Source organism: Tauraco erythrolophus, chromosome 1 (genome assembly GCF_009769465.1).
Source record: "Tauraco erythrolophus isolate bTauEry1 chromosome 1, bTauEry1.pri, whole genome shotgun sequence".
Classification (NCBI taxonomy): Eukaryota; Metazoa; Chordata; class Aves; order Musophagiformes; family Musophagidae; genus Tauraco; species Tauraco erythrolophus.
In genome coordinates, this window is record NC_141465.1 from 121,052,610 (window position 1) to 121,077,602 (window position 24,993).

Sequence of the window (24,993 nt, forward strand, 5' to 3'; positions counted from 1 at the left end):
ACTCTGCCCCCAGAGAGGATATTTGAATTTACAACTACATCTTTAATTCAAAGAATAACTGCCTTCATCAGTTATTTGGTCTTAGTGTGATGAGATTTAAACTGAGATTTCTTAGAATACATTGATAGTACCGTATGAAACTCGTGCTAAGTGGTGCATGCTAGCGGGTGACTATACCAACATTCCAGTCATAAAGAAAGGTTTTATATCATCGCTCTGTCTAGATGGGAACATGCATATATACATTCTTGGAACATACAGTAAGCACCTACATACCCACAGTACCTACCCCAGTAAGGTTATGTACATGATTAAGAAAAGTAAGTACTTACGTGTTTTGCTGGATAGAAGTCTGTAAGATTTTAAGTGGGAGGATGAAATGAACTGTGTGTCTAAATACCTGTTTTTAACAGTGTAAAATTTTAAGAGGTAGTCCTTGATGTGTGTAAAGGACTCCACCCTCATATCTCTCTTCTCTATTCATAACAGCATCCGTAACATCTGAGCACATAACAGCCTTTGAAGTACACTGTCTCATCCATTAAGTAGGAAAACACTACTACCCACATTTTATAAATCAGGAACTGAAAGCACAGATAGGTTAAGATGCTTAACAAAACCATACAATAAACCTGTGGGAAAGCAAGAGCACTTACCACTTACTCAGTTTGACTCTAATACCTAGGATTCTCCGCAAATAAGTAGGCTCTAAAATTGATATCAACATTATGAAAAAGATATAAACTTGGATTTTAATACTGATAAACATTTTTATTCTCCTGTTAATATCAAAACTTGATTATTTAAAAAAAAATCTGAATTCTCCATCTCCTTGAAAAAAGAAATTAGATGTCCATACCTGTTCATATACTTGAACCATAGATCCTGCTAGCTGATGTATTTTTGGTAAAGAATCCCAAACAGGGTGATTCTTTAGTTTTTTTTGTAATACAGGTTCCAAGTAGGCACTATAAATAGTCTGCAGTTGGTCTCTTTCTGGATAGCTACATAGGAAAAAAATAAAGTAATTATTATGGATTATCATTGTTAATTTTTGATTTAAAAGATTCACAGTTATATACACAATTACTGAGAAATTTCAATGAATAGCATCTCCACCTAGCAGCTAAGTAAAATTATCATTTTATTGCAATAGGCCACCCTCATAAATTTTCTAAACACATCTGTAAATGTGTTCAAACTTTAAAACGAACAAACAAACTTCTTTTCAATTTCTCTAATTTTGTAACCAAACAGCACCTTAATATAAAGCTGCAGAAAGCAGTTTACTGAAAGCAAAGTCATCCAACAGGAAGCATATTTCCAACACTTCATTATCAACAGGTTCTGATCATCAACAGACTGCTCTTTAGCTGGTTTCTAGTGCCAAAAGGCACCAAACAACACCAAATCTGAAGATCCCAAACTGTTAGAAAAGATGAAAGACTACAACAGCCACATCTTCATAAAGACTAAATTGAGCAAGAGCCCTATAAACAGAGGCTGCATCTGAGTTCTGAGAGTCCAACTAATTTCCACATACTTACTCAATTGCACAGAGACGAACAATAGAAGTAAATCTGGAGCTAAGTTTATGTCTTCCTAATGTTCCTCCAGCAGACATGGAAGCCACAATTTGGATGTTTTCTAAACCAACCCATTCCAGATTTTCATCATAAAATCCTTGATATGTAAGAACCTTCAATAATTAAATAAACATTTCATTTTAAAAAAAGCCAACAGAGTATCATACAAAAAAAAATTAAACTAAATTAGTGAGAAGTATACCACTATTGCTGTTTTCTTAATTGCCAGAGGTATACTATTCCTCCCAGTCTGGTGTCAGCTGCGAACTTGCTGAGGGTATGCTCTGTCCCATTGTCCAGATCATTAATGATAAACAGGTACTGGCTTCCAACTAGACTTTGTGTCCCTGATCACCACCGTATGGGCCTGGTTGTTGAACCAGTTTTCAACCCACCTCACTACCTGCTTATCCAGCCCATAGATAAACAGCTTTTCTGTGAGGATCTTTTGAGACACAGCATCAACGGCCTTAGTGAAGCCCAGGTAGACTATATCCACTGCTTTCCCCTCATCTACCAGGTTTGTCACTTCATCATAGAAGTTTATCAAGTTGGTCAAGCATGACACGCCCTTGGCGAATCCATGCTGATTTCTCCTGACAATTTTTTCATTCATAGGCCTACTGCATTATAACTCTTTGAGGTGAGCATTGTCTTTATTTACACATGCATATAAGACAAAGAGATAGGGTATCTTATTTCTGGCTGACATCTACATATTCTATCAAATTACAAACAAAATTAATGTCAATACAGATGCAGAATGTTAACTCTGAAAATAATTAATGTAGGCATTTACTACATACACGAAACTATTTCCAGTATACTTAAGTCTTTTTATAAAAATAACAGACATAATTGTTCACCTGCTGTAAAAAAGCCACGAGAGTGCTTGTTCCCCATTTATCAGGTTTGGGTAGATTGATATCCTTTAAGTACAAAACAAGCCTTTCACAGTCCTTTGGTCTGTACACTCGCCCAGTGTTTGTACTGATTAAAATGCAAGTTTGACTTAATTTTTGTAGCAGATGTTGAGAAGTAGTTTGTGCGCTGCAGTGAATGGTGGCAATCTGAGTGGATCGGAGTTGAGAAAATGCATAACGAAGTAGCATCCTAAAAAAGAAAATGTGTACATATGTATAAGTAATACATAAATGCATTAAAATACTGTGTATTCAAGTATATTGTACAGGTTTTTGATTAAAATGCATATACTACTCACTGTATTAATGTAATAGGTGAAGTATGAAGTTTGCTGAATTAAACATTCTAGCCTTAAAAATCGTAATATTTTCCATTCCAGAAATTCAGCAAGTGTAGTATACAGCTACACAAAAAAAATACTGAGCCTAAGTATCTTGTATATAGTGATCCAACCCATCTAAATAAAGAATCTAAGACGGGTGACAGGATGAGCTAAACTCAGTTGCCTGCACAGACGCTGCACCGACACAGTGTTTCTTGAGATGAGACCAGATACCTCATGTACCTTTCAGCTGTTGCTCCATTACAGCACAGGTTTTCCAAAGGTCCTGTTTCATATTTAAAAGCCTCATTCAGAAGTCTTAGATTCATAGTGGCAGCCTGAACTTTCCCTGTATATGTTCAGAAGAATTCACCTACTTGCCTCTATAGAATGTTTGTTTCACTAGTAGCCTACAGAAGTGATATTCTAGTAGAAAGTCACGTGTAAAACGATTACAATAAAATAATACAAACTTTGTCAAATAGCTAGAAACATTTTTTACCCCTTTCCACATCCTTCAGGACCTACAAGAAGAAATGGCTGCTTATTGTAAAAGTCTAGCCAGGGCCTAAAGTAATCTAAACTTTTCTGCATGTCAGGGGTTTGGATGACGGGAAGTGTTTGGAGATTACTGAAGTCATCAGCTGTTAGATTTTCAGGTTTTTTCAGCTGATACAGCATTAGCTGTCCAGTGTCAGTGTCATAATATGTGTCCAGAGGCTTCCTTGGATCCGGTGGAGATTCTTGTGCCCAACTGAAGATCTTTAAAAAAATAAAAATAAAGCTTCTGTTAAATCCATACTCCTAATGTCAAGATCCACAATTTCAATCTAATCTAAAGAAAGTTCAAAGAATATTTCTGTAAAATCAAACATTTAATTACTTGATTTGATAGTTTTAAGGCTGCCTTTGAAAATTCAATCATGTTATGTACATACTTTATGGTTAAGTCCTTAATAAAACAGTAACATATTACTCTTCCACATATTACTTTTTCATAATGCAAAGAACATAAAATGAACTGTATTTAGTAAAGCTTTATATAAACTTTTTTTTTCATATTAGGCAATATACTTAATAACAATCATAAGAACAAGATAACTCCTTCACATGCATCAATGGCCAATTCCACAAGCTGAGTCTAAACCTTTACTATCTGCCATGTAGATATCTTACAGCTCCAGGCTGTCTTTTGGAAGGAATTGTTTCCTTTTCTTCAACACAAAAACTAAGTGTGATTGTGGAGATAACTATCTCCAGGGACAGCCTTCTGTAGACACAATGGACCAGTATATCCACACAGTTTTCCAACGCTAGTCCTTAGTCTTTGTGTCCTCAAGTATCTACACAAACACAGAACCACATCCCATCGCATACAATACATAACCTTAAAATAATGCTGTAAGAACACCTCCCTGGTGAGGTGCAACAAAGCACTCACATTATCATTTCAAGCACTCTGAACAGAAAAAAATCCACAAAATAGACCTGTATTACATATACACAACACATGTACACACACAGTCTTTCATAGTGGGTCCTTGCATAAAGCAGTATGGACAGAGGCAACTCTGTATCTCTTGGTGCAGCACCGAAGGATTGCTATCTGGGCCAGATGCACTTAGCAATGTATCAGTGACATATGAAACTATCCTTTACTTGTCAGCTATTTCCCTATAGACAACACAGATTGCAAACAAATTAGAGCACAGATATTCTTTTACTAAAAATTTAAGATTGTTAGAAGACAGAAAATCACTATTCCTAATACATATATTGAGAAATTTTTAATAAAACTGCTGAAAATTTTTATTATTACCTCTTTGGCAAATTCTTGTCGCGATTTCATGTTGAGATTGCCACCAAGACCGCGTAACAAGTTAATAATAAACTGTCCATGATCAGTGCACCCATGAAGATGAGACAGTCCGTTCATCACAGTTCCAACTAAACTTGTTTCTACCACAGGGTCATTCTGTAAATTGTAAGTTGTAGTAGATTTAAATATAATTCTAAAAATAAATGTGATGCATTGCTAGCAGACTATTACTCATTGCTCTTTGACACTTCCACAAATGAAGAAAGATCTCAACACTGCTGTTTTTCCAGAAAATTCACTTGACATGAATAAAAATAATCTTTTTAAGTGTTGTTTTGGGAGTTTTAATTCCAGACTACGTATTGACATAATTTAGGATAAGCAATCAGAACTTTCCTTACAGATTTTGAGAATCTATAAGAAATTGACATAAATACATGCATTTCATTAGCTAAAATTGTATTAAATGTTTCAAAACTTTAAGTACAGCAATCAGCTATCAAAAAAGCATTGAGATTTTTTTCCCCCTAAAATCTAAAAATTAATATGAATGATCTCTTCGGTGATAAACTAGAAAATGGATTACCCTTAACAGAAGCTGAAATTTTATTAAGTATTCAGTTACCAACCTTCTTCACAACCCAGTTTAAAGCCTTTTCAAAATAGTCCCCAATCCAATTTTCAAGGTTGTATCTGCATTCTTCAGGTTGACTTCTTAGCCAAGACTTTATCAGGGAATTAAGATCTGTATCTTCATCACTAAGTCAAACAAAAACAAAAACCCAAGATTCAGACAAATACAAGGCATCCACATCTTCATATAGACAGGTTTAAAGGAACAATAAAATTCCAGGAAAAGTTCAGGGAAATACTTTAACAAGAATTTCTAACCAATGTTTGGGCTCTCTAAGGGTCACACAAAAAAAAGAATCCACCATGCCTGTTTCAAAAAGTCTGAGATATATTAGCCAAAAGATTATAACATGAAAACATAGAAGGGACATGCAATCTAAAGCAAACTTCCCCAGTGATTTTCTTAATAAGTTTAAGTCAGTAATTAAATTGCTCCATCCACTTTAGACTGTCTTTCACAAAAAGTAAGTGTATTTGCTTACTTTAAAAGTATGCAATACTCCTGTGACTTACCTCAGAAAGATCATTCCCATTCGAGATATGGTAGCAGGAGAGGCACAGCTAAGGTCATGAGTTTCAAATATAAAGTTGACATTTGAGCCAAACTGAATTCTTTCTCCACTGGGCATAGTCAACAATCTGTTGTCATCCAAAACGGAATTCAAAGATTCAATCCATTCAGGATCAATATCACCGTCACAAATTATCCACGAAGTAACATCTGTTTCCAGACACAAAAATAAAATATCAAACCCAAGAAAAACACTTAAATCACCCCGTGCTATTTTAACACTCTTTAATACTCTTGTTTCATTATAACTTAAATACAAGGTCTATGAAAATATTCCTTACATACTTTACCTTCTGCTGTCTATTTTTGCTTTCTTACCATAAAATTCGGAAACTATGTATCAGTGTTCTCGACCATGACTGTCACCAAAAGTTCTTCTTACTTTATGCTATCCACAAATAATAACGTAACATAAAAATGTAACTAAAAATAAACAATTTCAGCAATTTAAGCATAATGACGTATAAATCCCTCACAAACATACCTTGGGGTTCTCGTACCACTTGTCGAGCACTATTTGTAAGTACACCATCAGACCATTCTCTGGTATCCATGTCAATATGGCCTAGCAACTGGTGTCGAGGCATAGCTTTGGGATTCATAGTATACTGTTTCACTACTTTGCCAGTTTTACCAAGCGCTGTCTTTAACATCCGCCAAAGTGTTGATTTACCTCCACCACTTGGACCTACAATGACTACACCCATTCTTTGACGTAGTTGTTCATATAATTCCAAAGCCTTCTTGATCTAGATAACAGAACAGACAATGGCTACTTGAAGTTGTAAAGCTAAATCAATCATGTTCCTTTTTAATGTTTTTCCAATTTACTTGGCATGCAGTCACTTTGTTTCTATAATTTTATTTTTTGAAACAACAGGTGTTTGCAGAAGTAATTAAAATTATGATACTAAAGATTATCAAGAAACTTATTTTGCATGTTAGAAGCATTTCACTAAATTACTAATATAAAAAATATCAGTCCTCTTTGAGCACCTTTTTACTGAGAAATTAATGAACCTTTAGTCACAAAATTTCATCCAGTCCTACGATAAATAACTATGAGACACAGAACTGCTTGATAAAATCAAATGTTCACATATTTTAATTCTTTCACTGTCCAAAACATTCATTGGCATTCATACATGGCTTGAATGTAATTGTGCCGCATGTTCATATCTTAATTTTTGTTGCAATATTTTTCTTTCAGTTACACAACTGATCTACCATGCTTCAAACACACACATCTCTTTTTATATACGTATAATTCAAATCTATCAGTTATTCTCACTTTTTTATGAAAGATTTCTTTCAGAAGTAAACAGAAATTAGTCAAATGAATGTAATATTAATCATTTCTAATTCAGAATAACTCGTTTTGTTGCTGTGGTTGATGTTTACCTGAGTGTTTATAATTTCCAAGTTTGCTTCTTCAAAGACTTGTTGTAAAGCTGTAGTTAACTCAGCATACTCTACATCTTTAAAGTCAATGCCAGGAAATACATCTTCAACCAGTGCATCAAAACGTGCACAGTCTGCAAATGTAAGCTTTGACATGGTATTAAGCCGTAGAGCTTGAACCACCATATGACTTTCATTAACTGGAAATAAAAAACAAAGAAGCCAGATCAGTTTAAGCTGCTTCTTGTTGTTTTTTTTTTTCCTTGGAATACATCAGCATCTGAACCCATACTGATAAGATGTGGCACATGGAATCACAGTGCAGACTAAATGCAGTTCATGTACCACTCTACTTGGAAGTTAGATGAATGCCAAGTATCATATATGCTTACAGATGATTCTATACAGGTATGAGATGGTTATGATGTTGGCCAGATAGTACATAATAGTCTAATGATTGAAGTGGGACTAAAAGTAGCAGTGCATGATAGCTTACTTGTTAAAGCACTCATAAAAGAAATTAAGGACCTAGATTCTAGACCGTACTCTGCCAGAAGCAGTTTGAAGTCACATCGATCAAGTATGTCCTAATTAACTATGAATATTCCAAAAGTAAACACTCTCCAGGACTCCTTTTGAATTTGAAGTGCCATGGAAATGTGTTTTGAGACTAGAACAAAAACATCCACAAGAAAACTTTACCCGAAAAACAAGAGATACTCATGATAGGAAAGGCACACGGCTCTGATCTCTGTTGTTTTTTTTCTTTTTAATTCAAACTACTTTCTTATGTAAAACGTACATTTTCAGAGAGTAGGACTAGGAACCACAGGTGAAAATCATCCTGTGTTTCTGCCCTCCTTCTGAATGCATGATTGCCCCAAGTTCAACACAAGGGATGGAAAGTGTCCATTTCCTAAGTTCCCTTCTTCCTGTAGCTTTTTCCAAAATGTTCCAGAGGTTAAGGATTAGCATACCCTTCCAGAATTTGGAAAAAATACAAAGTTTTTCATCCTGAACAGTGTCTTAAATGCAAATGCTTCTAAAGGTAAATTTTCTAAAAAGTATGATAAACAGCTAACATTAAGGAACTTGATTTAGGAAGGTTGAACTGTGCTACTAAAGGAAGTAATAAAAAATTTAAGCAACATTTAAGAACATGGCCAATATTTTCACATGGCAAAGGATTTTGACTCAACACTAAGAGCAAACATAAAGAAACAGGAAACTGCATTTGTTGGAAATATCTTCATCTTCTCAAGCTAAGAGATAAAAAACAAAAACAAAACAAAACAAAAAAAAAAAGAAAAATTTTGGGGTTTAAATCATAAGCTAAATCTATCCACCTTGCCTTTTGCAGAGTTACTGAAATTATATTTTAAAGCAGATCAAACACATTTCAGAAAATTTCACATATCTAAACACAAAGCTAATACGTCACAGCAAGGAACAGTGATAAGAATGTGCCCTAAAACACATTGCTGGTAATGCTTCTTTGGCAGATCTTAACTAAAGTCAATCACAAGTTCTTCAAAGTTGTCAGACCATTTGTAAGCCAAGATTTGTAAAGCAAGACTATCTCTAAAAACTTTCAGATATATGCTATTCAAGCGAACAAGAAGCAGTAGTTGTGTCCTACTGTGTCCTACAGTAGTTTACTGTCCTACTACTAGTAAAGATGTGAAATGCTCATTCATCCCACACTCTTAATTCCCACTCATTAAACATCTAAACAGCAGAAGACAATAATTTAAAAAAATCTTTTAAAAATATAGTGACTCAGTCTAGTCCAATACATTTCTATCATTTCTACTCGTCCTTATATTTGTCTCTGTCTACCAATCTGTATCTAAATCCATGTGACAACTTTAGCAAACCTCAAATAGAATCAAAGTGGTCTGATGATCAATGAATAATGACAGCATCAGGGGATCAACTTTCTTGTCCTAAGCCAAGTGAAAACAAGACTCTCTGAGAATCACTCAAAATCATCCCAGAATGAAGTCCTATCTATATCTATGTTCTTATATTAAAGCTCAATCTAGAACACAGCAACAGTCTTTTGTGACATCCTAATGAAGAAGGACTTTCACAGATATTTTTTTCTTTTCTAAATTGCGCAATGGCTTCTCAAAACTCCAGTGAACAAGAAAGCTGTAGTGAATGATATCTGTACGATATCCTAAATAATCAAAAGTTTGGCATAGTCAACCTTACTTTCCTGTTTTGCTTCACTCTTCTTCAGCTGATGACGAAGACTGCCACAGCCTCTCAAAACAGTCTTCAGTGCTCGTAAACCCCAATCATAGTGCTGCTGTGGTGTCAGAAGCTCCCTAAATTTAAAAACAGCAACACTGTAATAAGCTTCAGGCGACAGTGCCTGAAATTTTTGTTTGACGAATGAATATGCTCATAATAAGGTTTTGTGCAAAAAAGAAACTGATGACAATCTGTAGTACCATTTGAAATGCATTTCAGAGATATAAGCAATGACACTGAAATTTCCAGAGGGAGTATATTCAACAGCTAATGTATTTATTATTGTCCCTAACAGCATTAATGAAAATCTTTGAACTTTGTTCTCTCTAATATGCATACTGATAACCAAATAGTCACTTGCATTTCAATAACTGCAAGAATCTAAACTCAACACAAAGCTTGTGAGCATTCATATGCTCACATTTGCGTTTAGTGAGCGGTGAGCGTAATAGAGGAGCAGTATTTTGAACCTTCACATTACAACTGCATCCCTGGTGTTTTCACACCTGAATGTCCCAATACATTGCAATATTTTTATTTTACAAGTTAAATTAGTATCTACAGAGATTTGCATGGTATATCATTCAGATTTAAGAGCTGTATTGAATGGAAAACTTTAGATAACTCCAAACCTGCGGTTTTATGTCTAGTTTTGGTTCTGATGCACAGCTTTCTGCAATATCCAAGTCATAAAATACTACAGAAAATTAACAGAAAGTATGTGTAGATTGTATCCTACAGTCATGCTTTGGCATAGATTAGACGGAGAAGAAACAAGATGGCAGTGAGATAACCACAAAGATCAATGCTAAAATAAAAGCAGGAGGGAAGAGAACTAGAAAGGTAATGTGATGAGGGTGGGGAGAAAAAAAAAAAAAAGCAGATTACCTGGCTAGATTAAAAATAGCCACTAATTTTCTGCCGAGTATTTTAGCATCCTTAAAGCCTTCTGAATACAAAATCACTTCTGCAATGAGTTCATTGTCTGGATGAGTCATAGCAACTGGCCTGAAAAGCTGTTTGAGGTTATCAGGTAGTTTTTGTCTTCCTCCATAACCTTTGCCAGCAGGATTCAGAGTGATAAAAATTCCAGAATTGTGATCCATTTCAACCTAGCATTAGAAGCACATTGTAATAGCATATTGTCATATGAAACAGTACTGAGAAATGTTGGGTGGGCTATGTTTAGTTACAGTAGTCACTTTTTTGAGTTTTACCCAGTTGTTTACAGACTATTTTTATAAGAAGAAATTAAGTAAGTTTTGTTGTACCTTTTTGCCAAGCATCTCACACACAGGACTATGTTTCTTCAATGCATGTTGAATTGTCTGAATCTGCATGGATACTGCAGACAATACAGCTTCCTCAAGTCTATTGAATTCATCAAAACAGCCCCAGGCACCACACTTCACTAAGCCCACAAATATGCGTCCCATCGACTTCACATCAATGCCCTTAAAATTAAAAAGAATACTATCAAAATTCAAACAACAAGAAAATAATGAAAGACTGTCTTCCAATCTATTAAAAAATATGTCATTGGAAATATCCACAAATTTCTAATGGAAACTGACAAATTATCAAAAGTATTTCTAGAATATAATATTGCTTTATGAAGTATGGGCATAGATATCCATTTCCTAAATTATACAGAACCATATTCACCTCATCGCAATTAAAGACTAATACTTGTCTTCCAAGAAGTCCACCCAAAGCCTTTACTGATTCCGTCTTTCCAGTTCCAGCTGGACCATAGGGATTTCCTCCAAGGCCCATCTTCATAGCCTGAGTAAGTGTTAGGTAACACTTATCTGTCAAAGGTGTATAAACAAGTTTAGGGGAATTACCCTGCAGAAGCAAAACAAATTATATTGATTATTAGACAGAAATTACTGACAATGTAATTTCATTGATCTAATTCCTAAGTCATTAATTTGAAAATACAACTTAACAGTCAAGATTACTGCCTCATTAGTATATGAATTTGTTTACAGTTATGAAGTTTTCCTGATTTTGTATCAAATGTCAAAGCATTGTGCAATTTTTTTTAGAATTACAGAGAAAGGGCCAACACAAATGAAATTGCACTGTGATATATAAAAGTAGGAAGCATATTAGAAAATATTTATATGATAATGTAGCTGCTTTTCATACAACTTAAATTTACCCCATCAATATCAAGAACAAAAATGATTACCCTATCTTTTAGTATTTCCATGAAACAGCGTGCTAAGGACACAACAAAGGAGAAAAGAATGGCAACAGTTGGGAGGCAATCAGCAGCATGTGTGAAATGAGGAAGTGTTTGACATATATAAAAGCCACTAGGTAAAAATTAAAAATATCACACCTGATATTCATAAGTATATTGGAGTTCAGCATCTACCATCTGAACATAACATTTTTGGTCTTTCATATAAAATCTCAGCTGCTTCTTCCAAGCCCAGTCTTCAACATTGTGAACCTGAGCTTGATTCAGCTGCTTCACCACATCAATGTTATGAATGACATCAAGAATCAGAGCTTTAAGCTTGAGCTCAAGGATTCCTGATTCTGCAAATAATCACACACAAAAGAAATCAAACATCACAACAGTGCAGTAAGGAAGATACACGTCACCCGTTCTCAAGTTCATCACGCTGCTTCCTATTATCAGCAGATTTTATTCATATCTCTTTTCAATTACATATAAAAATATCTTTATCTAAATCAAGCAGCATAAAATGAGATCCTGACAGAGAATGTGAATTATCATATAACTTCAGTCATTCAGAAGTGATTTTGTGTGCCTCTACACTCCACAGAGAGAGACGGAGTTTTTTCTGGAACGCAATTTATTCTGAGTATTTACAGCGATGTCCACTTCAGTAATCAGTGTGGCACAATCTGTTAATTTATCTGCTGAGGAGCTGAAAACCATACTACATGCACTCTGGAGATTTTTCAGACTAACGAGGGTGATGTGGAACAAATGTTCATTAGCAGGTTGGGTGCATCAAGCATACTCTGAGAACATAATTGCTTAGTTTCATTTGAGAGAAATCCAGTCTGTGTGTTCCTATACCATTCTATGACGGGAATTAAAGTGGGGATAAGCAGCCAACTCACTTCAAAATCACACCTATTACCCAAACTAAAAAGTTGCTGTAAATATGTTATACAATAGATGGAATAAACACTCTTCTGTAAGTGATGACATTTCTCCAATGGCTATAGAAAGAGCACAGAAAGGGAGCTTAGATAAACAGTCACACTTCCAGGCTGCTGAAGGTAGGTGATATGAATCTCATGCTCAGTTAATACATCAGATGTTAACAGCTCATAAAGTCTAAACTAGTATAGCTGGTTACTGTATTAAATTCAAATGTGGTGGAAGATTGTTAACTACATGACAAACTGAGTCTTTTTATATGTATAGGGTAAAAGTCATCTCATCTAACCTACACTATAGAATCTTACATCTCAGGTAGTCATTCAAAGCCACCCTTCTGGTCAAATGAGAGGAATAAGCACTCAAAGGCGTACTTATTCTAACTCATTTGGACTGTGTAAGATTCAGAACAATCGTGTCTTGAGAATAACTAGTTTATTAGTTTTGCTACAGAGGTACTCAGGAATTATTAGTTCAGCTGCAGATGTATACATCTAAGATAGAAAAAGAGAATCATCTACACAGTTGTACAGAACATATTGGCATGACATAATGTACCTCAACTGCTGTTTGGCCAGTTCCCACAAAACATAACACTAGAGCACAGTTCAGCAGGTGAGGACAAATTATCAGGAAATATATAAACAAAAAAATGTAAAAATATATTAAAAAATAATTAGAGGTTTGCAAATATATAAACACTCCAAGATCACTTTTAATCTAAGTAAAAATCTATTGTTCGCTCTGAAATATAAAATACACTAATCTTTGCAGTAATAGGTGGATAACTTTATGTAACTCAACTTTATGAACTTGAGACAGATTTATGTAATTTCCTGTTTAAATAAACAGAATGTTAAATACTATACAACTACATAGTCATTATAAAGAATTATATACTAATCATCTAAAGAATTATATATTAATCATCATTTTTATACCTGTACTCCCAGTATCTTCTATACCAGTATCAATGCTAGTATAATGTTCCAGTTTAGCCATGAGTTCTAACTCCAATTGTTGCAGATTATGGTTTTTGATAGCACTTTCAACATCTTCAGTGAACTGGATTTGTTCTGCCAAGGATAGAATCTTTGGAAGAGAAAGTTGAAATTACATTTTATAAATACACAAGACATAAAGAGAAAAAGTTTTTCAATTCATTTGTCATTGCTTATTATGTCTGATATTTAAAGTATGTTACTGTATCATTTTTAAACAAAGCCACACATTTGCTAGGCTCTTAAGGACAAATATAACATCTTCAAACCGACAAGTCCCTTAGCTGTTCTAGAGCATGTGACAGAAAAATTTTTAAAGTATCTTTTCCCATGAAATGACATGTCAGATGAAAACCACCACATTGTAGGCATGCTGAGCCCATATTTAACAGGCTTAGGAGCACCTCTGACTTTTTGTGTCACTGATCTGCTAATACAGTATCTTGCATTCCGGTTTCTAACACTCCACTTGCGTTCTCATTACTTCATGTCCTCTGGAAAAGCCCTGTCTGAGCTATGAAAGTTGAGCCCAACTCAGAACTTACACCAATTATGGCAATCTGAAGATGAGTAACAGCGACTACATTCTGGGGGAGGGAGTAACCAGCTGTCCTGCAAGGAGGTGACAGACAGGATCACTGAGCAAAGGGCATGGGGTGATGTGACAGGAAAGGATCACAAAAACCAACAAAATGGGGCTTAAGTGGAGTCATCTCCAGCACTTTCATGTCAGTAAGGAAGTACCTACAAGGCATCATTATGGAGAAATTCCCTTCACCCTCTCCAGAAACTCAACATGCTGGGGGACCTCTCTAAAATTGTCTGTATGATAGTGCACACAGTATGGAGAATAAACATAATGAATTAGAGATCTGTGTGCAGTGACTGAACTATGATCTTGTTGGGATCATGGAGACATGGTGGAACGGCTCCCATGACTGGACCGTTGCAAGGGAGGGATACAGGTTCATTAGGAAGAACAGGAAGGAAAGCCTCACGATCACAGGCCCTGGCCCTCATGGGGGACTTCTACCACCCCAATACCTGCCAATATTGGATCAGATGACTTCTAGAGGTCCCTTCCCACCACAACCATTCTGTGATTCTATGTGATTCTCTGTGCTACTGGACAAAAGTGCATACAAGAATTTCATGTTCATGACTATTTCTGCTTATACAGCTAAGCTTTAGAAACCATATTTTAATCAGATTCAAAAAAGGCTTTTCTATGTTATTAAGTCTTAGCAGCCCTGTATGTAACATGAACTACCAACTAAGATCAAGATTTACACCAAGTTTAATAAACAGATGGATGTTAGATCAGGTGCCATGTAAAAGACTTGAGTACTTCAAATGTTTACAAAACAATTATAAGAACACATATCTTTAAGAATTTCTCTATACTACAAATTAATCAAACAGATTTGTTTGGGGTTATTTTCTCCTGCTATGAAGACAGGCTGAGAGAGTTGGGGCTGTTCAGCCTGGAGAAGAGAAGGCTCCGGGGTGATCTTATTGCAGCTTTCTAGTACTTAAAGGGGGCCTACAGGAAAGCTGGAGAGGGACTTTTTACAAGGGCGTGTAGTGATAGGACAAGGGGCAATGGATTTAAACTGAAAGAGGGCAGATTTAGATTAGATAGAAGGAAGAAATTTTTTACATTGAAGGTGGTGAGGCACTGGAACAGGTTGCCCAGAAAAGTTGTGGATGCCCCATCCCTGGAAGTGTTCAAGGCCAGGTTGGATGAGGCTTTGGGCAAACTGGTGTAGTGGAGGACTTCTCTGCCCATGTCAGGGGGGTTGGAACTAGATGATCTTTAAGGTCCCTTCCAACCCTAACCATTCTATGATTCTATGATTCTATTTTCTTCCAAATCCATATGTATACTTCTTTATGAGACTTCAAAACATAACTTATTTGGTAAATCTAAGATTACACAGTGGCATTACTGGACCAACTACTACCTGGGAAGGAAAGAGCGACGGATCAATTGAACCTTGTGATTTTTTTCCAGCGTCAAGACAGTCAATTAACATTTTTTCCAGGGTCTCCTTCATCTCCAAAGCCAAACTGTTTAGCCACACCTGTTGAAACGATGAAAAAGCCTCAGAAGTTACATTACAAAATAATTTCTCAAAGACACTTGAATTGTACTTGGACATGATTTTTCCTACCTCCACATCATTTGACAGAAGAACTTTATTTTTAAATGGCACAGTTTCTCCTTCTACAGACTTCATGGCAACTATGTATTTAAATTCTTCATCAAAGCTCACACTATTAATGCCTATTAATCAGAAAACAGTAATGAAGTTATATATTCTTAAAGTCAAACATTAACTCCTTAGTGTCTAGTACTGAAAAGAGAGAAAAAAAAGTCTGCAACAGATTATTTAGCTTTGAAGAACCTTACTTCTAAATAAATACATTTCACAAATGAAGATTAATGCATTACCAGCAAAAAGTTTCTTCAGATGAGACTGGATAACCAGAGGATTTGTGGACTGCCCTAAAATTTCTAATAAGTCATCGTCTCCAATGAAATAGAATCTTGGAAATGCTGAGCGTTTTTCCTATATAAAAACAAAATAAAACAGTTTTGTTGATTTAAATTCAAACTTACTGACTTTCTTTATAGAAAACTACATTAACGACAGCAGTACCTCCAAAAACTCATTCAAAGATCTCTGACATCTCTGAAGCTGGTCAAGTATGGTAATTAAGGTATTTTTTATTCCTGTCCGGGCATTCAGTGATGTTATCCTATTGTCGCTCTTGATATCTGACATAATGGATCTTGGCAGAAAAAAAATGAGTAATTCATAAAAATTTACAGTTTAAATTACAAATATGAGACACAAGTAGTTATGTAAATAAAAATTAAAGCATACATAAGCATACAAATAGCTGATATATCATTTTCAGTTTTCAGAATTAATGATAAAATCTTTCAGAATTTACATCAATGTCTCTCCAATGTAACTTAATAACACCTCTTTCATGCTAAAATTTCTCTACCCAAAACCAAAAAAATTCAATTCTCGACTTTTATTTCCTTCTAAGAAGTTATTTTAACTCAAATCAAGAGAGATAGCAGTACATATCTTTCTACATTTCTAAAATCACCTCCCTTTTTATCTCCTTGACTTGTCTGAAACAAATAAACCATCTGTTTCTCCCAAAAGTCCATCTGTGTACTTTCTTAGTGCTTGTCTTCAACAAGAAAGGATTCTTGAAAAAACAGTTACATCACCTCTGCTTCTGTTGGCAAGAAGATCTTGTGCAATAAGAACACTGATCTTATCTTGTGTTTGCCTGCCTTGTTCATGATCTTTGATGCTTCATATCATTCCCTTCTTCACATGCACCTCATTACATAAAATCTGCGTTACTCCCTTTATTCAGATCTATGTCATTGCCACACATCTAAATCTAATGAATTCCTGTTGCTGACCTTCATCTCCGTACATATTCTAATTGTTCCATAAATTTTCACCATGAAGAATATTCTAGCCAACACATGTCAAAGATACTATGAAAAATAAGTTGCACTCCATAACACTAACCTAAAGTCTTCATCAACTCTGTTAAAACGAGCCTGTTCTTTGGGCAGAGCTCCACGACCAAATATCGGTTCCAAATAGACCCATTTCCTTTGAATTTGGTTTAAATTCTGCAGATACTCATCCAACTCAGCCAGCTTTTTTTCCCAGATGGACACTTTATCTTCAAAACCTTTGTAATATGGAGAGTCCTTGAGGGACTGTAGAAGACAACGATGATCTCCAACTTGGTTGACTAAGTCCTTCCAGTCTTTAATAAGCCTGATAGTCTTTCCTTGGCTACCTTCATAGTCTGTTAACGTAAAGACAGCTCCTACACCCCAGAGTTCAAGCTCACGTAACGCTTCTCTGATTGTGACTTCACCTTGGGCCCGACAATTCAAATCCTATTTAAAAGCATAAATCAATTTCATTTGAAAATACAGAGCTTGCAATAAACTTCCCATTTAAAAATATAATGTAAATTCTATTTCAATAGTAATAAAAATATAAATATGCATACAGGACAAGATATAGTACATAAAATAAGACATAAAACATAGTACCGTTATTTGAAATTATTCATACCTTAAGTTCTGTTGCTTTTTCTATAATGGCATCCGTCACTTTTAGCAGATCTCCAAATAACAAACCCTCAAGTGTAGTGCCTCGGGGAAGACCCAGAAGACGAAAGAGATCCAGCCAATGGTCTGGAGAAAGATGTTCTCCTCTTACATATTTTAGGAGTGGAATTATCATCTATAGGAAAGAAGCATATGTAAATTCATCTAGTCTTTTTGAAAACTGTATCTGTTTGATTACAGAGTGACACGTTATTCAAACAAAACAAAAATTTACATTCTTAAACTGAAGTACATTTTTTTCAGTTCCTGAATTTAATGTTTAGGAGTATAACTCTAGGGAAAATTTATTGCTAAATATGTCTTTATGTAAACTGTAATGACCCTCCTGTTCACTGTAAGGAACTAAAAGTTTCTCAAAGTAACTGAAATGTTCAAATCAATATCAGAAGATATTTTGTTAAATTGTTACGGATTTTATTGTAAGAACTAAAAAATGAGCTACGGAATGAAGTATATTAACCAGTAATACCAAAAAATTTTTTGGTTTATACCCCTTTTTGTAATTAGCATCTTACTTTATATTTGTCCACTTCTTTTTGCAACTTTACAGTCATTACAGTATGTTCTTCCATCTTCCTCATTTTATCATGCCAGTTAAACAAAAATTCTTCAAATAGGTATGTTTTACTCCTGTGTAAAAATCAAATATTAAAAGGTCATAACAACACAGTACTACAACCACACATATATGTCCATGAAAAACAAAGTAACAAAATCATACCTAAAAGTAATCCAGTCTTCTTTGGCTTTTTCCTGAAAACCTTGATAAAACTCTTCATACAATGCCCAGACTTCTGCACAGCTCTTAATATCTTGACATACAACTTTCGACAATGAGAAGTCAGGCTCTTCCAATTTAAAATGATGGCACTCTTCACTGAATAAAAAGATCATTGCATTATACATTACGTTATTCCATTATACATTTATGGTTTAAGAGATTATACCATATGGAAATAATTATACTTTTTTAAGAAAAGCCATTGGCTTCTTTGAAGAACATTGCTGCCAACTGCAAATTCCTTATAGTCTCCTTCTTGAATACAAATCATAAAGGAATACAAGGGATAACATAGCAATCTTCTCCCATATTCATAATTATTTTCCATAAACTTCCACTTCTTTCTCATTTATGAGGAAAGTTAATTACTTTGTGCCCCCAAAAACAAAGCTTGAAAGAAAATAATTTTTAATTGATTGTTTCATTCTGTTAGGTAGAAAGAATATGCTAATTTTATTTACTATCATATTTAAGTGTCAAGCTAAGAATTTAAATCAAAAACTTTGTCCACTCAAGATGTGCAATAATGAGCTTACTGAAAGTAGGCACTCACAGCAAAAATCTTTTCCTTTTGCACAACAGTCTATCAGATAGGACACTTAAGAAACAGAAGAGGTGAGTTCTTCCCCACTTAAGTTACAAGGGGACTGAAGTAATAACTCCCCCTTCTTGGGACAATATCCCAAACCTTCTCTTAGTGAGAATTTCAGAAATTAGAATCAAGTCTTCAGTGTACAGACTCCCTTACGTGAAAGCCTAAGAGACTTCTTGAATTTTTCATTCCAAAGAACTCCAGAAAAACATAGCTTAAGAAATTAATGTTATGTAAAACCGACAAAAAGGACTCTGAAAAACTAATGAAAAACATGGAATACAAATAAAATGAAATCCCTTGTATTATTTGTTGTGATAAAAATTAGTTAAGATTTTCTGAGGTACTATTGCTGCAAAAGATCCATACATTAATGAATGAGGTATACAGGCAAACATACATACATGAGCTTTTCTTTCACGGTTTCAAGTTCATCAAATTCTTTTTTCTTTTCCTTTATGATCTGAGCACTTTTCTCAAGCACATCTTGATCACCTGTTTCAATGACATCATCACCTGGCTTTAGCTGATCCCAACGAGCTTTAAACTTTTCCATGTCTTGAAGATATACATTAATATGTGAAATCACATTTCCTTTCATCATTTCAATCTGTAAAGCAGGAGTTAAAATGAAAATCTTTCAATGGTTTGCAACTACAACTATGATCAAAATCAAAGTATCAACTTCAAAACACGATCAACTTGGTAACTACAACTTGATTAAAATCAAACTCAAAAAGCTTCTTGTATAACACCCTAAGGAACGGTTCATCTTTATTCTGTTTTTTTTAAAAACGGGGCACCAATTTTTTTTTTTATGCTGGTATTTGAGACCTATTTATTTGGACCATGCTACTTATTCAGTTGCACCTTACAGCACAGAGAAAAATTGCTATATTTGTATGGCACATTGATATCTTCAGTAGAACTTCAAATCAGTTCAGCAATTTGCCTATGGACTGGAATTACAGGACTGCGCATAGTCTAGCAAAGTTGTGTGAAAAGAAAACAAGCATCAGTAAACATGAAAAAGTAATAGCAATGCTATCTTTTAACTATTATCTGGTTTTCCTCAGTTAATCATTGCATTTACTAAGTCATCTCTGTCATCAGAATGTTGTTTGAGACAGAAGTACAACAATGTAACATTCATTTCAGGATCAGTTGAACAGAAGTTTCACCTAGTCATTGTTTGAACAGTTTAAGTATTCTTCCTTTAAAAGCTCTCCCTCAACTTAATAATGTTGGTGTTCACACTAAACTGAGAACATTCATGGATTTAATCTGAAAAAAAAAATTTCTCCAGACTTATTCAAAATAATTGCAACATTTTTAGGTAAAATATTAATCTTGCACTGTTACCTGTTCTGTAATCATAAGCTGGTGGCTTTCCATCATTAATTCAAATTTGTCCCATGTAGCTCTTAGGTTACTGATAGTGTCCAAACCTGCACCAGCCACAGTTCGCAAAAGTTTGTTTTTATCATCAGCCTCTTGTAACAGGAGAAAAATCTAAATCAAACAAATTAAAAAATATGTGTTTATGTAAAAATTCAGCAAATCCTGTTTATCCAAACTAAAAGCAAATACGTAGAAGTCATCAACTGTGTATGCACAGATTATATGGTTATATACAGCTGTTTTTTTAATACTGTTTATGGAATAATATTGAAACACTGGAAAAAATAGTGTCTGAGGTATTTAGAGAAATTCTAAATCTTGATCCTGACATGACATATACAGAAGCAAATATTTACTATGAAACAAATTAAATGCAACTACAGAAAGGTAGAGGCCTCCCAGAACTCCTCTGTCATGCCGGCTAGTCTTGTGTGGACATTGGATATGCATCTCAGTAGCTCCAGAACTGCACTTGTGGGCAACTGAACGAGGCTCCTGCTGCATGTATTAACAACACACACTGCAGACATCTGCATATACACATCTAATTCAGACGCATTCACTTAGAATTGAATGTTTTCTGGATAAATATTGTCCGGTTGGGGAGAGTTAATGTGTTTATGTAGAATTCCACAATTTTGTAGAATTAGAGTTCTTTAAAAGCATCACTAAGGGATGAAGCAAATTAAAATTATATATTCTAGTTGGGTTTCCAAAAAGCTTTTAACACGAACCCTCACCAAAGGCATTTCAGGAAACCTGGTAACCTTGACACAAGACCAAAGGTCCTTGCAGAGATAATTAATCGGGTAAAAGACAGAAAACAGAGACAGGAGGAAATGGCTAGTTATTGCAGGAGAAAAAAGTCACCCATGGAGTTCTGTAGGTACTTGTGCTAGACTGTTCAAGGTGTTTTATAAAAGAGTTGGAAAAGGAGACTAACCTGTAAGATGACAAAGTTTACTGATGATACTATGTTATTGCAGGCACTAAAATAGTTCACTTGTGAAGACTGCAGAATGAACTTAGAAGAAATAGTGACTGACGATACTGATGACTAACAAAATTCAAGTAGATAACCATGATGTGACATATATGTGAAAAAATAAATTTCACATGCACAAGTTGAGTTCTGAGCTAACGACTGTAGTTCAGGATTGGTATCTTGAGGTTATGACAGTTTTACAAAAACGCCAGTTTAATCTGAGCAGTAGGAAGTAAATCAAATGTCAAGAGTCACAAGGATCAAAAACAGAATAAAAGAGATAATATTACTATTTCATCATATAAATCTATAGTTTGTTCATATCTAAAAAATTGTACAAAATTGTTGGTCCCACACAAAAAGACTGTTGCAAAACTACAAAAGCCTCACCAAAGGGCAAGAAGGATGATCAAAGTTATGAGTGGGCTTACGTACAAGAAAAGCTTAGATAAACTACAACTCTTCAATCTAGAAGAGATGGCTGACACATGACACAATAAAGAAGAATACAATCGTATGTCATGAAATTAGATGTCAAGGGGGTGGGGGGTATTGTCAGACTTAGAGGATTAACAGCCGAGGACGGCCCTCCATTGTCTGATGAAAGGAGTGTAGGCAGGTGCCTTCGGCCTGCTGCCTCAGTGATAGTAGGGGGTGATATGTGTAGTCAGGAGCAACACACAAGTTGTCCAGAGGTAAAAGAGAATCCCAAAAATAACAGCTCAGGTAATAAAAATTCCCCCCCTAGGGGTGCAGTGGGGTCGAAAGCCCAACTTACGTGCTTCTATACGAACGCACGCAGTATGGGCAATAAACAAGAGGAACTGGAAGCTCTTGTTATCCGGGGAAACTATGACATAGTTGCCATCACTGAAACATGGTGGGATGACTCATATAACTGGAGTGCTACCATGGATGGCTACAAGCTCTTCAGGAGGGATAGAAGAGGTAGAAGGGGTGGTGGGGTTGCCCTGTATGTAAGGGAAGGTCTAAACTGTTTAGAGTTAAATGTTGGGGATGACTTGGTAGAATGTCTGTGGGTGAAAATCAAAGGGGGGCCTATGAAGGCGGATATTGTAGTGGGAATCTGCTACAGGCCACCCTATCAGGACAGTGAGACTGATGAGCTATTCTTTAAACAACTGGGGGAAGTCTCGCGCTCACTAGCCCTTGTCCTTATGGGTGACTTTAACCTACCTGATGTCTGTTGGAAGTATAACATGGCAGTCAGGAAACAGTCTAGGCGGTTCCTGCAGAGTGTGGAGGACAACTTCCTATCACAACTGGTCAGTGAACCAACTAGAGAAGGTGCTCCCCTAGACCTGCTGTTTGTGAACAGAGAAGGTCTTGTGGGAGATGTGAAGGTTGGAGGACGCCTGGGGCATAGTGACCACGAGATAATAGAATTCTCAATTCTAGGGGAAGTTAGGAGGGGGAACACTAAAACGGCCAAGCTGGACTTTGGGAGAGCTGACTTTGGGCTGTTTAGAAGTCTGGTTAACAAAGTCCAATGGGAGACAGCTCTCAAGGGTAAGGGGGCGCAGGAGGGATGGTTACTATTCAAAAAGGAAATTCTGGAGGCACAGGAGCGAGCTGTCCCTGTGTGCCGGAAGTCGAGCCGCTGGGGTAGAAAACCAGCTTGGATGACAAAGGAGATTTGGGAACATCTCAAAAGAAAAAGGGATGTCTATAAGTCTTGGAAGAATGGGCAGGCATCCAGGAATCAATACAGGAAGGAAGTTAGGACATGTAGGGAGATAATCAGGGGGGCAAAAGCCCAATTGGAACTTAGACTAGCCAGCTCTGTAAGGGACAACAAAAAGTCTTTCTATAAATATATTAATAACAAAAGGAGGGCTAAAGATCACCTCCAGCCCCTACTGGACTCAGGGGGTACGTTAGTCACTAGGGATGAGGACAAGGCTGAGGTCCTTAGTGCCTTCTTTGCCTCAGTCTTTAATAATAAGGTCAGCAGTTCCCAGGTGAGCTGGCCTTCGGTGTCTGAGTGCAGGGAGGGAGAGTAAATCGAAGCTCCTGTGATCCAGGAGGAACGGGTCAAGGATCTGCTCCTTCGGCTGGATGCCCACAAGTCTATGGGGCCTGACGGTATCCACCCGAGAGTCCTGAGAGAGCTGGCGGATGTCATTGCCAAACCCCTGTCCATTATCTTTGGGCAGTCTTGGCTCACTGGGGAAGTTCCGCTGGACTGGAGGCTGGCGGATGTTACCCCCATTTACAAAAAAGGGCGGAAGGAGGATCCGGGGAACTACAGGCCTGTCAGTTTGACCTCGGTGACGGGCAAAGTCATGGAACAGGTTATCTTCAGTGCTATTAATGAGCACATACAGGTTAACCGGGTGATCAGGCCCAGTCAACATGGGTTTATGAAAGGCAGGTCTTGCCAATCAAACCTGATCACCTTCTATGACAGGGTGACCCGCCTGGTTGACGAGGGAAGGGCTGTGGATGTAGTTTTCCTGGACCTCAGTAAAGCCTTTGATACAGTTTCTCATAGTGTTCTGGTTTCGAAACTGGTAACTGCTGGCCTGGATAGGCACACCCTCCTTTGGGTTAAAAACTGGCTGGATGGCCAGGCCCAAAGAGTGGTGGTAAATGGGGCTAAATCCGGCTGGAGGCCGGTCACCAGTGGGGTTCCCCAGGGCTCAGTGCTGGGTCCAGTTCTGTTTAACATCTTTATCAATGTCCTGGATGAGGGGATTGAATGTACCCTCAGTAAATTTGCGGACGACACCAAGCTGGGAGACTGTGTCGATCTGCTGGAGGGTAGGGAGGCCCTTCAGAGGGATTTGAACAGACTGGATCGTTGGGCTGAGGCCAATGGCATGAGCTTTAATAAGGCCAAGTGCGGAGTCCTTCACTTGGGGTATAAAAACCCCAAGCATCGCTATAGGCTCGGGGAAGAGTGGCTGGAGAGCTGCCTGGCGGAGAAGGACCTGGGGGTGTTGGTTGACTACCGGCTTGATATGAGCCAGCAGTGTGCCCAGGTGGCCAAAAAGGCCAATGGGATACTGGCGTGTATCAAGAATAGTGTGACCAGCAGGAGCAGGGAAGTGATCCTGCCCCTGTACTCAGCACTGGTGAGGCCGCACCTGGAATATTGTGTCCAGTTTTGGGCCCCTCGCTTTAAGAGAGATATTGAGCTCCTGGAGCGGGTCCAAAGAAGGGCGACTAAACTGGTCAAGGGGCTGGAAAATAAAACTTATGAGGAGCGGCTGAGGGAGTTGGGGCTGTTTAGCCTGGAGAAGAGGAGGCTGAGGGGAGACCTGATTACGGCCTATAAATACTTGAGAAAAGATGGTGGGGATGTGGGGGAAGGGCTCTTTACATTAGTGATGGGTGATAGAACAAGAGGAAATGGGT

At 36.6% G+C, this 24,993-nt stretch overlaps 1 protein-coding gene across 3 annotated transcripts in view; it reads right to left on the reverse strand.

The window, feature by feature from the left end:
• DYNC2H1 (dynein cytoplasmic 2 heavy chain 1) overlaps window positions 1–24,993 on the reverse strand; it is a 186,423-nt gene that overhangs the window by 135,151 nt on the left and 26,279 nt on the right. For all 3 annotated transcript variants that reach the window (XM_086621801.1, XM_086621808.1, XM_086621814.1), the window contains 25 exons: window positions 20,589–20,738; window positions 19,631–19,836; window positions 18,575–18,730; window positions 18,369–18,483; window positions 17,798–17,968; window positions 17,234–17,616; window positions 16,331–16,463; window positions 16,123–16,240; window positions 15,842–15,954; window positions 15,632–15,751; window positions 13,608–13,758; window positions 11,866–12,068; window positions 11,181–11,363; window positions 10,787–10,969; window positions 10,404–10,627; window positions 9,474–9,589; window positions 7,257–7,456; window positions 6,340–6,604; window positions 5,798–6,005; window positions 5,281–5,410; window positions 4,652–4,807; window positions 3,335–3,594; window positions 2,453–2,699; window positions 1,548–1,699; window positions 860–1,004 (listed from right to left, as the gene is read on the reverse strand). In XM_086621801.1, coding sequence (XP_086477927.1) covers window positions 860–1,004; window positions 1,548–1,699; window positions 2,453–2,699; window positions 3,335–3,594; window positions 4,652–4,807; window positions 5,281–5,410; window positions 5,798–6,005; window positions 6,340–6,604; window positions 7,257–7,456; window positions 9,474–9,589; window positions 10,404–10,627; window positions 10,787–10,969; window positions 11,181–11,363; window positions 11,866–12,068; window positions 13,608–13,758; window positions 15,632–15,751; window positions 15,842–15,954; window positions 16,123–16,240; window positions 16,331–16,463; window positions 17,234–17,616; window positions 17,798–17,968; window positions 18,369–18,483; window positions 18,575–18,730; window positions 19,631–19,836; window positions 20,589–20,738 — 4,488 coding nt within the window. The remainder of the gene's footprint in view (window positions 1–859; window positions 1,005–1,547; window positions 1,700–2,452; window positions 2,700–3,334; window positions 3,595–4,651; window positions 4,808–5,280; window positions 5,411–5,797; window positions 6,006–6,339; window positions 6,605–7,256; window positions 7,457–9,473; window positions 9,590–10,403; window positions 10,628–10,786; window positions 10,970–11,180; window positions 11,364–11,865; window positions 12,069–13,607; window positions 13,759–15,631; window positions 15,752–15,841; window positions 15,955–16,122; window positions 16,241–16,330; window positions 16,464–17,233; window positions 17,617–17,797; window positions 17,969–18,368; window positions 18,484–18,574; window positions 18,731–19,630; window positions 19,837–20,588; window positions 20,739–24,993) is intronic.